Source organism: Pseudorasbora parva, chromosome 11 (genome assembly GCF_024679245.1).
Source record: "Pseudorasbora parva isolate DD20220531a chromosome 11, ASM2467924v1, whole genome shotgun sequence".
NCBI lineage: Eukaryota > Metazoa > Chordata > Actinopteri > Cypriniformes > Gobionidae > Pseudorasbora > Pseudorasbora parva.
In genome coordinates this window covers 40,213,593-40,229,226 of record NC_090182.1, presented here as the reverse complement: position 1 = coordinate 40,229,226, position 15,634 = coordinate 40,213,593, and the positions used below count along the sequence as shown (strand labels likewise).

At 37.3% G+C, this 15,634-nt stretch overlaps 1 protein-coding gene across 10 annotated transcripts in view; it reads left to right on the top strand.

Annotated features, from left to right (window-relative positions):
- Positions 1-15,634, top strand: part of stx3b (syntaxin 3b) — a 61,357-nt gene that overhangs the window by 25,172 nt on the left and 20,551 nt on the right. For 5 of the 10 annotated variants that reach the window (XM_067457935.1, XM_067457939.1, XM_067457937.1 and 2 more), the window contains exons 4-9: positions 2,756-2,830; positions 3,291-3,361; positions 3,439-3,547; positions 4,960-5,033; positions 9,996-10,130; positions 13,545-13,655. In XM_067457935.1, coding sequence (XP_067314036.1) covers positions 2,756-2,830; positions 3,291-3,361; positions 3,439-3,547; positions 4,960-5,033; positions 9,996-10,130; positions 13,545-13,655 — 575 coding nt within the window. Of the gene's footprint in view, positions 1-2,755; positions 2,831-3,290; positions 3,362-3,438; positions 3,548-4,959; positions 5,034-9,995; positions 10,131-10,259; positions 10,373-13,544; positions 13,656-15,634 lie in introns of all 10 variants that reach the window. The other 5 variants (XM_067457936.1, XM_067457941.1, XM_067457942.1 and 2 more) reach the window with 2 other exon arrangements.

The following is a 15,634-nucleotide window of genomic DNA, read 5'->3' as shown; positions in this document are numbered from 1 at the left end:
GAAGGGTGAAACACCGCCTCTATGTGTACGCTGCTTCTGTAGCCCCGCACACCGACTCCTGGAGCTAAACTGATTGTGTTACTGAGCAATAAACACGCTGAAGATAGCAAGATCGTTTCTAAAAGACACAGACACTGGATTTGAAGACATATTGAGATTAAAACACAATTCTGTTCCTTTTATATTGGATCCGACAGGAATGGTGCAGCACACTTATGAGTAAAACATGTTTTCTGTATGCGATAGTATTGCATTGTTACAGGTCGTATTAGTGTTGGGCGATGTGCCTAATTTTCCAATCGTCATATCGTCAGCGTGTGAGATCGCCGATACACGATCTTATCGTGTTGGGGGGAGCAATCAGTGGCAACTTTGTTTTAAAAAGTGACAGTCTCACGAAAATGCGTAAAAAAAATAGCACGAGTGTGCAATCTCGTCAAAATGAGCTTTGGCTTACAAATGGTAGGCTACGCAGGTTTTTGTGTGCATATGATACACACTTTATGGCGTATTATAAGGGGATGCATCTAAACACAATATAGCGTGAGTGTCCAGATTTTTCACGTGAATAAAGGCATAGATTTGCACACTTTAAATCCTCGTATTTTTTTCTCATTAAAACCGAATATCATCAGTGATTGTACATCAAGAGCAGGGACAGTTTTTGTGCATTTTGTTTAGTGATTTTACCAGAACGAATAAAAAAGTTAGATTAAAGTGCTCTGCACATGCACAAGCCACGGGAGAAATCTGCAACACTGAAAACGGCAACGAGCGCCAGATCGCCTCTTATTTAACAAACGAAATTATGCTCTTCTGAAAAAAACATTTTTTCCACTGAAGAGTAACTCATTTTTACATTTTAAAAGCGTGTGGTGTTGCACTCGCAGTAGCCTATATATGCAACACCACGTGCTTTGATGTTGATGTGAATAGTAAGGCTAAGCAGAATAAGTACAATTAATGTAATGATGATAATAATAATAATAACTATGATCATAATATTTTCATTTAATATATATTTTTTAAAATTATATTAATGGGGAGCGAGCCAAATATCGCCTTGAAATCGCCAACAGCTTCAGCTTTCGGCGATCTCTCTGCCTATTGTCGATACACGATACTATCGTCTATCGGCACAACCCTAGGTCGTATTGATTATATGTATGTGACCTGTCTAACAAAGCATACCAGCATGCTGTCACAGGCCGGAATCCCTTATTTTTGGGTTCATTGCGATTTGGGTTCAGACTCCCAGGGATCGCAAAGCCCAATGTCCCAGGGCTGTGTGTTTTCCAGACGGGCTACCAAAACATAAGCTCGTCGGCAGGCCGGTGATTCTTAAAGGGGTGGTTGCATGCGATTTTAACTTTTTTAACTTTAGTGTTTAATGATGCTCCTTGAGCATAAACAGTATCTGCAAAGTTACAGCGCTGAAAGTTCAATGTAATCGGGCGTAGTATTAGTAGGTGAATTGGGACAGCAATAGACACTGAGAGATGAATGAATGAATGAATGAATGAGTGATATGCCGTAGCAGGGCCGGACAGCAAGTGTAAATGTGGCATCAGTGCATATGAATGATTAATTATGGTAACACTTTACAATACGATTCTATACATATTCTTTTATATTTACTTATTGAACAATCCTATAAGTGCTGTTCAAACATGTGTGGCCTAGCTTTATCTGCTCTCAGTCGTCTGCCTGAAGGCATAGGGGTTAAGATGTGTCCAGCCAGCCAGGTGTGTTCAGAATCATTAGTCCTTTTTCTCAGCAAAGGTATGAAGAGACATAAATGTCATTGATGGTGGGATGAGCACAACCTGTAATTTTTTTAGGTAGACCACACTATATTACAGATCTGAGCTGCCAAACCACACCACAACTGAGAAAGCCAGAACCTTTTCTATCACCGCTCTTTAAAAATTCACCATACCAACTTAAGATAAGGCAAACTTTTGAATCTGTCTTAAGAAAAAAGGTCTTTGGAATTTCTGAATAATGCCTCTTAGGCTTATTTAATGCATTAAAGCTTGGAAGAACCAGGACATTTAAAAATATAACTCAGATTGTATTCAGATTGAAAGTCATATACACCTAGGATGGCTTGAGGCAGAGTAAATCCTTGAGGAATTGTCTTTTTTTGGGTGAACCTACCCTTTATTTTTTTTTACATGTACTAATACAGTTGTATATTAACATTATATTAGATTATATTGGATAATTAGTTGTATTATTATAATTAATACTGAGTAATAAATGTATCTAATTTAATGGTTTGATACACTGCCATTCAAAGTTTTTTTTACTCCGCAAGAATGCATTAAATCAAAATTGACTGTAAAGATATTTATAATGTTACAAAATATTTTTATTTATAAGAAATGTTCTGAGTGTTTTATTCATCAAAGAATCCTGAAAATAATTATCATGGTTTCCCCAAAATATGAATTAGCTCACCTGATTTCAACATTGCGAATAATCATAAATGTTTCTTTAGCAGTAAATCATCATTTTAGAACGATTTCTGAGCATAAAAACATTAAACTCTTTCAATTCCCTTGCTGAGCCGGATATGAAACAGAACTCCATTAAGTCTCCTGAGCTGTGAAAGAGGAACCTCTGAGTAATAAAATATTCCTATGGGAGTGTTTAACAATGAAAAAACATGCACAAACAAGTGCTGTTGTAATCTCCTTTCATCTCTCCATTCAGATACCTCCCTTTAACTTCTTTTTTTTTCTGTGAACAGAAACGCAGGATGATTTGGAGGCGCTAACTAACGACATCAAGAAAATGGCAAACAATGCTCGTAACAAACTGAAGAGTAAGTCTCCTTACTTGTGTGCTGGCCTGCTTTGTTTTTTTGTCATCGGGCCAAAGAACTAAGACGCACACAAAATGAGGTTTGGCTTTTCAAACACACCTGACCCAGAATAATGTTAAGACATTTATCCACCTTTAATGCACTGTACCCTGTGAAAATATTATTTCAGCAGCATTGCGATACTATTATAGATTTATTTAAAATTTGGATTTGTTTTCAATAATGCTATCAAATCGATTAATTGAGAATAATTGGATCTAAAATTATATATATATATATATATATATATATATATATATATATATACACGTGCACAAGTTTTTTTAATATGTCTATATATATATATATATATATATATAACTTTTATTTTCAATTGTTTTGAAATTGTTTTAGTCAGTTGTTTTAGTCTTAGTTGTAATGAACTATAATAACTCTGCCATGTGTGTATGTGTCCGTATAGCCATTGAAAGGAATCTTGAGGCAGAAGAAGCAGAAAGAGTATCGGCAGACATGAGAATACGCAAATCACAGGTGAGTCAACATCCCACTCACATAACACACACAAATACACATGCTCAATTAACTCTGCCCTAATGTTGCCCCGCCAGCACGCCGTTCTTTCCAGGAAGTTTGTTGATGTGATGACCAAATACAATGAAGCTCAGGTGGACTTCAGAGAGAAAAGCAAAGGTCGCATTCAGAGACAATTAGAGATCAGTAAGTGTCGCCCGCACACTCACTCCCGACTAAACACCAGGGCCCGTATTCATAAAGATTCTAAGAGTCCTCTCAGAAAACTCCTAACTTAGCTTAAAAACCTTTACGTAGGAGTCTTAGCTTAAGAGCTATTCAGGGCTGATTTGAGAGCAACTCTGAGCAAGGAAAATACAAAAACTTTTATCTTAGTGAAGAGGCGGGGCTGACCCCGTTGCTATGTATGACACAATCTTTTGAAGACTGTGATTGGTTGGTTGTCCAAAAAGGGGAAAAAACGAGCACTTTTAAGTATAGGGTTTATTCTAAGCCTTCACTTTGAAATTACAAGTGCAAATTGTTCTATTTTACCATTCTCTCTCACTCATACACACACACATTATATATATATATATATATATATATATATATATATATATATATATATATATATATATATATATATATATATATATAAATCCTTTTATTATTTACCATGCTGTTAATTTAATATAAGGTATTTGATTGGCTTAGAATTATAAACATTATTGTTCCACATTATTGTTACATTATTGTTCCACTCTTTCTATTAACATAAACGTCCTCGTCTTCCGACGGTGCAATAATTCAGATGTGGGTTCCATCGATTACTCCGACAACACCAGGGAAGCCTGCTATATTCATAAATGCAGTTTTTTGAGCCTGCAAGGTGGGAATGTCCAGTGGAAATGAAATTAACTGTAACACAATATGAGGTTCTGAAAGTGCTGTAATTGTTTGTGTGATCACTCTGCTTACAGAAGCTTGTGACAGACCTAAATCATCACTGCTGCATTGTTGCACTTTCCCAGTTGCCAAATATCGTAATGTAGCAAATACTTTCATTTCTGGCACTATGGCATTCCTGCGCTGTGTCGGAGATGTTAGCATGTCTCTAATAAGATCCGTCACAAACATGATCCCTGCACGATCTAATCTATAGCGTCTTATTAGCTCACTGTCATCCATTGTCTGCAACATATTTCTTCTCCTTCTTTGTCTTTCTGCCATTTTCTCCGCTGCTAAAGAAACTCTTAAGCCTCTTAAAAGTCCTCGTCCATGCTCCTAACAAATTTGACCTTAAGACCTCTTTTAAGGGTTAAGTAGTTAACTTTATTCTTTACTAGGATTTTTTAGTTAATTTTAAGAGTAAACGCCTACATTTCTAAGAAATTTCTTAAATTTTTGTCACTAGGAGCTCCTCTTTGCATTAAGATTCTTTATGAATACGGGCCCAGATCATGAGACAGAGCTTATTAAACATGACTTCAGCCTCACAGTGTGCAGCACACACCACATTTCTCTCTCAGGCTTGTGGTTCAAGCGTGTCAAACTGATGCAGTTCTATTCCCCTTTTCTGTTTTTGACTTTGGCTTTTGTTCTGCTTCTGGCTCTAGCTGGTAAAGCCACAACTGATGAGGAGCTGGAGGAGATGCTGGAGGGAGGAAACGCCGCTGTTTTCACTGCCGGGGTAATGTGTGCATTCATTGTGTGTGTGTGTGTGTGTGTGTGTGTGTGTGTGTGTGTGTGTGTGTGTATGTGTGTGTGTGGGGCTGAGCTGGAGTCAAGACCAACAGTTCAAAACGCTTTCCCATAGATATAATCCATTAAGAATTTGAATAAAAGCCGACACATAACAGTAATTGATCAGATTTGTCTTTACCTTGACTACATTATCAAATACACAAACCATGCTCTCGCTCACCATCTCAGTCAGATGAGATCACTGCCTTCTAAAAATCAGCATCCTTAGAAATAATGAGTGAAAAAGCCTCGCCCCAAAGATTGATGGGATTGGTTACAAGTTATGATGGGAAGGAAACAGGGGTGGTTTCAAACTGTGAGACAATGATGAATTTGCTCATGGTCTGTCTTAAAGTATATTAAAAACACGACAAAGACATTTAAACAACATTAAAAACTGGATTTACACCACTGGGGGTCTTTAAAATATAATTTAAAATAAGCTAAAACAACTACAAATCAACCTATTTCTTATTTTATTTTTTTACCCCCGTTGATAACGGAGTTCTGTGAAGAACCAGGGTTCCCACGGCCTTGGGAAACATGGATATATGAGGCAGCTTAGTTTTAAAAGTGGGATTTCTATTAAGTCATGTAGATTAATAAAATATTAAAACATCATTTTTACAATGAACATGTTTTTTTTAAGGCACAATATATATGTTTTTTAGATTTGAAATATCTTTTAAAAATCACAAATCACTAGAACAATGTTATATATTTTGTAGGGGTGACCCTGAATAGTTGAAGATTCGATGCATCGATATGCGGAGCCGGATTCGATCACCGATCTCACAGTCGAATCTTCGCGGGTGTGCGACCCCTTTAAGGGCGCTGAGCTTCGCGTCCGGTGTGCGTCCTCCTTTAGGCACAGTCGGCTTAAGAACGTGCATGTAAACACTCGCAAAGTGTTCTTTTCCTCTCTAGGCAGGTATTTTTTTAGGTTTATTTATCAAAATGTTCTTTTATATATTGTGTGATGTTCTGTATTTCGATCATGGCTTTAAAATATTATGAGAAAACGTTTTCTGAATGTTTATCCACCACATTACCTTTTATTAAACCTAAATAAGAAAGCCATTGTCAGTTGGCAGGCAGTTTTGATCGCTTTATTAAAAGTTTAATAAAAGTGGGCACTGTGTAAAGGAAAATAAAAATAGTTTTACCCTCCTGCTGACTATTGTCGTACCCCTCCCAAACCATTCACACACACAGATGATTTGACTTCCAGTTGACCATAGAGAGATCCGACAATTCTGATTCGAATGTGTAAATCCTTTGTCAGGGACACCCTAATATTTTGTTGACCTGTATTCATACATTATCCCAAACATTTCCATCAATCATTAAATCCAGAGAAATCAGCATTTTTAACCAGGCCAGAACCGTGTCCGTGCATTGCATGTCAATGACATCATATCCACGTTTCCCTTGTTCCGTAGAAACCATGGAAACACCATGACACTTTAATATAGTATGTGTTTTTTTAGACAGATGAGAAAATGTTTGGATATACATTTATCAACAGAAGACTAATCGTTGTTATACAGTCAACACGGTTAATCTTATTGTTTGAATCGCTTGTTTTCTTGACATGAGTAACATGTTTTACTATGCCTCAGAGTCAACACCATTTTGTCAAGTGGCTAACAGCATAATCTAAAAGAGAGATTTCCACGTCATAGAATATATTTTAAAATGAATTGCATGTCATTTAGCAACAGTCCTTTAGTCATCCATCATCAAGAGCAGAAGCGGCCGACAGCAGAATAAGCAGAATACAAGCTCAGATCGCAGGTCTCTCTCATTAGCATTTACTCCAGCAGCCTCGGGCCGGCCTGCTTCATACCACCATAAGGTTAATAAAACTGTAATACATTCGCTTATTCATGAACACGATTACTGCCCAAGTCAGTCGGATTCCTATCCACTGGCTGTGGAGGTGAAGAGTTGAGACTACAACTGTCATTATTAATGCCATGATTCCATGCTCATTCGCTCATACGGCGTTATCAAGCTACGCTTTTGTTTTGAATAAGCGACCTCTAATGGGAAAACTTACATACTGTGCCTTTAAATTATGTCAAGCTCTAAAATATTTAATCCGGTAGAAACTGAGCAACATGTATGGAATCCTGAAATTGTATTATTTTAATTTTAATAATATTTTACATTTAAAAATGAAAAATGTGAATAATAATTATTTAAAAAACTTTGACATTGCCAAATTGGTGGCACAAAATGACCTCCAATACAACAAAAAAACATGATTAAAATATGTTGACTCTGGCCGGCCTAATCAGCGCAGCTAGCAATATTTTGTCACAAATGTAACATTTGAGTGATTCATTGTTTCCTGTGATTGTGGTTGCTGTATAAATACACCCTTATCTCATAGCATCAATGCAGAAGTAGCCCACCCACACACTTTATTAATGCAAATGTAATGCAAACGCAATACTTTTCATATGAAGTTACAATGGTTACTTTTTATTAGAAAGAACAATGTAGCATGTTGCTTTTAAACTAGTGTGCTCTTAACGCTGGTTACATCTGAGGTATTTTTTGTGAACTGTTTAGCTGGTCACAGATGGTGAGCACTAGCCTGACAAGCCAGACCCACATCAAGATGTTTGGTCTGGGAACTCACCATAAACAGGGCTCAATCCGAGGGGCGGGATAAACGGTTGTCTTTCAAACTCCCTCTGCACGCGATAGGATAGCGCTACAACCAACCAGAGCAACGAAGGTGACGCAGAGCTCGTTGAAAGATTAAACTTTCGCCGTATCCGGTCTGCAAAACTCCGAACACATCTTCCCTTTTTAAAAATGACTTCAGTGCCGTTCTTTTCTCAGAGAAAAGCTTAACTCCAAGTCTTCCAGAGTCGCGGTCAAAGCTGATTCGAAAGACCGCCGTTCGCCAGTTTCTGTGTTTACTAGAAGCATGCAAGCGCAACTCTGCGTCATTATGTTAAGCCCCGCCCACCGACTCTATACATGATGTGATTGGCCTGACCAGAGTTTGGTTTTTACAGCTCAGAAGGGTATTGAGAGTTGCTAGACGACACTCGCGGCAGATTAGATTTGCTGCCGCTAGGGTGAATCTAGATTTCTAGGCTAGGTGAGCACCACTAGGCTAGTGAAAATTTGAGTTTGAAAGCTTTGTCTTAGACCATAGCATGACCATAATATAATAATATTTGAGACTCAGACCAAGACATATAATGAGACACGTAACATGTTAGTGTCTCAAGATCCGGACCATTTTTAGTGAATGTGGCCCCTAAACCTGTGACCATTTTCTACGGTGTCCTAAAGTCAATGGATCAAGTCAACCCATCCTAATGAAAAATAGATATACTAAAATGTATTTGAAATATAAGTGTACTATAAAAACATTTACATATTGATGTACTTAATGTAAATATCCTGCAATTGTACTGTTGGTATAATTGGTATATTTAAAGTCTGCTAAATTAGAACAACTTGTTTTGTTCTTAATGCACTTTAGTTATCCAGAAATGTTCTAACTATAGCTATACTGAAGTATATTTGATTATGCTAAAGATGAACTGTTGCAAGTGTACTTTAGGCACGCTTTAAATATCTTGCATTTAAAGACTATAACACTGAGTTCATCCTATCCTTACTAGTTGCTATCCTTACTTCATACTATCATACTATCCTTTAATAGTCATATTTAAACACATTTTAGGCTTAATATTAAGAAACATGCATTGTAAAATAAAGTACTCAAATAAAGTTTAATTATAATGTTTACACACCGATCAGGCATAACATTATGACTAATATCCCCACAAAACAGCCCTTACCCCGTCGAGACATGTACTCCACTACACCCCTGACGATGCGTTGTGGTATCTGGCACCAAGATGTTAGCAGCAGATCCTTTAAGTCATGTAAGTTGCGAGGTGGGGCTTCCATGGATCGGACTTGTTTGTTCACAACAACCCACAGACGCTCGATTGGATTGAGATCTGGGGAATTTGTAGGCCAATTCAACACCTCAAACTCGTTTTTGTGCTTCTCAAACCATTCCAGAACAATTTTTGCTTTGTGGCAGGGCACATTATCCTGCTATAAGAGACCACAGCCACAAGGGAATATCGTTTCCATGAAAGGGTGTACATGGTCTGCAACAATGCTTAGGTTGGTAGTACATGTCAAAGTAACATCCACATGGATGGCAGGCAGAACATTGCCCAAAGCATCACACTGTCTCCACCGACTTGCCCACTTCCTATAGTGCATCCTGATGCCATGTGTTCTCCAGGTAAGTGACACACACACCCAGCCGTGAGCTTTACTTCTTGAGCAATTTGAGATACAGTAGCTCATCTGTATCGGACCACACAGGTCAGCCTTCGACCCCCACATGCATTAGTGAGCCATGGCTGCCCATGACCCTGTCGCCGGTTAACCACTGTCACTTCCTTGGACCACTTTTGATAGATACTGACCACTGCAGACTGGAAAAACCCCACAAGAGCTGCAGTTTTGGAGATGCTCTGACCCAGTCGTCTAGCCATCACAATTTGGCCTTTGTCAAGTTTCTTATGCTTGCCCATTTTTCTTGCTTCCAACTTTGAGGACAAAATGTTCACTTGATGCCTAATATATCCCACACACTAACAGGAGCCGTGATGAAGAGATAATCAGTGTTGCTCACTTTACTGGTCAGTGGTTATAATGTAATGCCTGATCTGTGTATATCAGTAAGTCTCAAGCGATATGTCTGTAAATATGGACTGTAGTGTACTTGGTATGAAATGAATGGATTTGAAATACATTTTGGTATGTTTTTTTTCACTAGGACAAACACTCCCAAAATCTGTTGAATATGAATATTTCTTTCTACATCCTGATGAACATGCTGTTTGTGTTGTAGATTGTGGATTCTGGGATCTCTAAACAAGCGCTGAGTGAGATTGAAGCGCGTCACAAAGACATTGTGCGTCTGGAGAGCAGCATAAAGGAACTGCATGACATGTTTGTGGACATCGCCATGCTGGTGGAGAGCCAGGTACAGCACATCCTTTCATCACACAAATCTGTTTTTCCATCCTTTCATACTGTCATTGTTTTCTAACTTTCCCCTCATTGTCATGTATTTCCCTCTCTTTCTCTGCCTTTCTATGTCTGTTCTCTGTAGCATCCTTTCCTCTCTTCCTCTTTGTTCAAACTCGTTCTGTTGGTTTGGCCTCTTGGTTGCTAAGTCATATGCAACTGGTCGGGGTGACTTCCCATCAGCCCCTTCTTTCACATGTGAGTGTAATTAACTCCTCTTTGTTCGTTCCGTTTTATTTCCCTTACTGCCTGTTTTCCTCTCATTCATTTTATACACCCTTTACACCTTTAATATTTGTTTAGAAGAAACTTAAGTCAAAAGGGTTTACAAAACCCTGTGAGCTGCTTATCTTGACAACATTTTAAGCATCATAAGAACACTGAAGGTGAACAGTCTGCTACAAATGTATACTTTATACCTCTATTTAATGCAGCATCGCATGTCACATCTCATTTAAGAAAGAAATGGAGGGCAGAGTCAAGTAAAATGTTACATTTCAAGTTATTTATAGTATATTAAGGTATATTACTTGTAAAGCTCTGGATTTTCTGGCACATCCTGAGCGCTGTAGATTCATTTTGCCGTTGATTGGTGCCATATAAACATATATTTTATAATCTGAGGACATGAACAGCCTCGGGTATAATATGCTGATTTGCTGCTCAAGAAACATTTCTTTTTATCAATGTTGAAATCAGTCATGCTGCAGTGATTCTTTGTCAAAAGAACAGAATTGATATGAAATAGAAATATTTTGTAAATTAATAATTGTCTTTACTGTCATTGTTGATCAGTTCAATGCATCCTTGCTCAATAAATGTATTAATTTCTTTCAAAAAAGCTTTTTGAATGGTAGCATATAATTCGAGCATGAGTGACCATTTGCTGAGGCGTGGTTCAAATCAATTACTTATTAGTTCCTTAGAAGGCAGTTCACAAGGTTTTGGAGCAGAGCTAAAATAATGATTAAAAAATCCACATGATCTAAAAAGCTGTGATACAATATTGACCATTCCACCATTATTTTGCTTATTAACTGCTTCCTGCTATGGAGGAAAACTGAAAGGTAAGATTGTGGTATTTCTCTAATTAATTAATTTTATTCAAGTCCCTGTTCTACTTAGTGTCAGCGCTGAATAAAGGAAATCGGGGTTAGTTGTCACACTTTACTCTAGTGAATCAGGCTTGTTTTTGAAAGCCCATTTCAATATAGCCAACATCTCGACTACAGAAATATATCTACATCATTATTGTACAGGAAGAAAGTTACAGCTCATTAAACACATTGACTGTTTAATACTTGGATCTAGGGGTGGGAGATGTGACCGATTTTATTTCACCATAATGTTGAAATAAATCAGGATATAGTTAGTTTTGCTTTATATAAGGTTTTTAGGATATCAGTAATTCTTCATAATTCGTATCTCCTTTTTCAATAACAAACTACAACAGAAGAAATACACAAATAAAATAGACCTACCTGAAAAAATTCAGGCACCAAAAATACTACATAAAATGTATAAAGTAATCAAAAAACAATGCATAGTCTTTACTGTGTAAAAAAAAATACATATTTTCTTATTAAAGTTACACAAGCGATTCAGTCAAGAGCAGTGAGAGATTTTCTCTCTTTTTTGTTGTTTGATTAGCATTAATAATGACAGCAGGTAAATTTGAATGCTGTCACTTTAAGTGAATCCATTATACTCATGTGTTGTTCTTTCTCAGTTTCTCAGTTCTTTCTCGACTGTTTACATTCACTTAAGACATAAATTACTCTGCTTACTTGCAAATTCATGGTTTCCTTGGCTCATATGTATGCTTATTTAAAGGCCCACTGAAATCAAAATTTAAGTTTTTTAGATTTTGGTATGACTGTGTGAGCCTTGAAGTTATGAATAAGCTAGTATGTTCCAAAACTATGACAAAATTTGCATTTAGGAGATATAAGCATTCAAATTTTACAGTCTCTAACTTCTGTTAAAACGAATCTCAGATTTTGATGACATCATCGCAGACTTCACTTTCTCGTCAAATCTTATGTCCAATCAAAATGCTCTCTAGAATCTAAAGCCCGCCCCCTACGCTGCAGCTAAAATCAGTCAGTTAGTCACATATTTACTAATTTCTACATGGTGAAAGGCACTTAGTGCACTATATATGTGATAGGAAACGATTCAGTGTAAATATGCTTTCATTTGAGGTGAATAAAGTTTTCACGTTAGTTTCACACACCGCAGCAGTGCACTCACTCCAACGGCTCTGGTCTAAATTTACACTACAGACACGAGAGCACAGCGTGGATCATATGCGCTTGTCCGCGCAGACAACAAACATATCGACCCATTTGAATTCTGCACAGAATGCTGCATTTCAAAGCGATATGGAGGAGAGGATGGTAAACAGTGTTAGAGGAAACTGGCTTTACCAAACAGAAAGGTCCGCTCTTGCGCTCTAATCAAACTGTATATTAACGAAACGCTATTGGCTGTTTCAAAACAGGGGAAGAGCTGCTAACAGCTGAAGCCATTTCAGGGGAAATTACGTCAACACATTGAATAATGCGGCGCGTTTCAAGGCACTTCAGTGGACCTTTAATGGCAAAATCACTCAGTTTAATTCTCACGCGCTCTATGAGCAGTGGCTTCATGTTGTGCTTCTCTCACACAACGCTGAGACAGTCTTTCAAGAGCGAGAACATATACTGAAATGAGTTGTCTTTCGCTGCTAATTGAGCTTCAACAGTCACCGGTTTTCAAACAGCATCACTTAAAAATGCATGCAAGCGATAAGCATTCATGACTGCGCAGCACAGCAATGTCACATGAGCGGCGATAGAGAGGATACTCTAAAATCTCTACTGGTTGACGCGTTTCTACCAGTTAATTGTGTTAACCGGTATAACGCCCACCTCTGCTAGGGTCGGACTAACTTTTCTGTGAGTCAACTAGCCCCGGTCTTGACACCTGTGTGTGACAGAGACCCTACACTGTAGAAAAATATTGTTGGTTTAACTTATAAAAGTAAGTAACCTAGTTGCCTTAAAATTGTAAGTTTATCGAAATAAAAATGTGTTGATTCAATGAAGGAAATTGACATAAAATATGCGATAAATCATTTTTTTCATCAATTTTTTCATCAATTTGCCATGTTTCACTGCGTCATCAAAAATAAAATACACACAATTACCCAATTTGCTTACAAAATCTTTTAATAATATTTGAATAAAGGTTGTCGATTCTCAAAAATGTTCATTTATTTCAATGAACTTAAAATTTTAAGGCAACCAGGTAACTTATTTTTTAAATATTTTTTTACAGTGTATATGTGTTTCATTGCATAATTGTTTTATTTTTCCCTATGTTTCAGGGCAACATGGTTGATAACATTGAAGTGAATGTGGGTAAAGCAGTCGATCACGTTGAAGCTGCAAAGACTGAAACCAAGAAAGCAGTAAGGTATCAGAGTAAAGCCCGGAAGGTACGGACCTCACCTGCCGCTAAGTCTGACTTTATTGTAACAGTCACTGTGGTTTCTGCTGTTTCTTTTCTCTTCCTTTTCTACCCCTATCTCTCTCTCTCTCTCTCTCTTTCTCTCTCTCTCTCTCTCTCTCTCTCTCTCTCTCTCTCTCTCGCTCGCTCGCTCGCTCTCTCTCTCTCTCTCTCTCTCTCTCTCTCTCTCTCTCTCTCTCTCTCTCTCTCTCTCTCTCTCTCTCTCTCTCTCTCTCTCTCTCTCTCTCTGCCCTCTCTATTTCCTCTTCTTTTTCTCTTTCCTTCTCTCTCTTCCACCCGAAATCCATTTTAGGGTGGTATGATTGACAGGATTGAGAGCAACATGGACCAGTCAGTTGGTTTTGTGGAGCGGGCTGTTGCCGACACTAAAAAAGCCGCTAAATATCAGCAGGAGGCCCGACGTGTGAGTTTATGATGATTATCAGGCCCGTCCCGTCTGTTCCACCCTTCCCCAAAGACTCTCCGTACTGTGTCCAAACCCTATGACATTACATTTAGAGTCCCGCATACACAAACACAAACAAACTCAGTGATTAACTCTAATCCTGGGGTCTGTTCTTTGTACGTCGCTAACTCAGTGAGAAGGGTCTGACTGCAGAGCCGCAGAGCCACAGTTTTACCACAGCAGTTCTGACCGCGCATTGCGTCGTGAGAGTCTTATAACTTTGAGATGCATGTTTCGTCACTGGAAGGGAATAAAACTACATTTTTATGTATTTATTTATTGTAATTGCACTTGTTTGATTTTATAGTTATTAGTTAGAGATCGACTGTAATGCTAAAACAATGAAATGTTTAATTTTAAATGTAGTAGGCTAAATAAATGTAAATGAAATTCATTTATTGGTTATGTCTACAACAAATTAATATGTTCACATTTTCAGCCTGTTTAAAAGTATGTTTTTAAGTTTATGTATTTACCCCAGGCAGAATTAATCAACTTGAGGAATTAGTTATCTTGACTTCAGACTTATTATAAAAACCTTTGAAATGTCTATTGGAAAGTTAGTTTTTTATACCAGGCTAAAATACATTGTGTGTTTATTATACCAGGCTGTTCGTTTTTGGAGAAAAAACGTAAAAGAAATATTTAAGTGTTCATGACAGCATTGTTTTATATCAGTAAAGGAGCCTGAAGGGCCTCCGAGAAACAGCAGATGCAAAAAAACAACAGCAGGAGCAACAATAATCAATAGATAGCTTTAGGATAGAATTCAAATGTATCCGTGTGAAACGGCTGTAGTGAAACTGCGCATGCGCGGGCGCTCTGCAGACAGATATTATTGACTCAGTTAGCTGGATTTGATTGTTGACGATTTTGCATGATCTCAGATTGTTTGGTTTTTTCAACTAAATCCTGGACTTGCTGTCATAGCAACAGGTCCGTAAACTTAAACCTGCTCAGGAGCAGCTTATTTCATACATCTTGAGGTGATACTTAAAATCTGTCCCAGCCACTGCTACCTTATTACAAGAGTTCCTTACTGAACCAGGGGAAATAATAATTTTTAATAATAATAATATAAAAGTATATTTGAAAATAATATTATATGTCGTGTAAAAGGTGTATAATACTATAGAAACAAAGATTTATTTGTGATGGAATAATTACTTTATAATCGTATTGGAGTCTTACACACATGCAGTAACATTACTCTGAGCTATACATTAATTTGTGTGATGATAGATATTATGGGATGGCTTGATGCAGCACAGATAACTTGATCTTGACCAACTTTAATTAATGCTGTCATGTAACAAATCTACTTCAAATTGACTTAAAATGTATTGAATTGCTAATTACAACCTTGAAATAAAAATGTAAAGGGTGTACAAATACAATAAAATCATGAATATAAATAATTGGGAATCATGTACAAAAAAAAAACTTTTTTTATAATTTATCTATTATAACTTTTACATTCGTTTGTTTTTTTGTGGCTATTT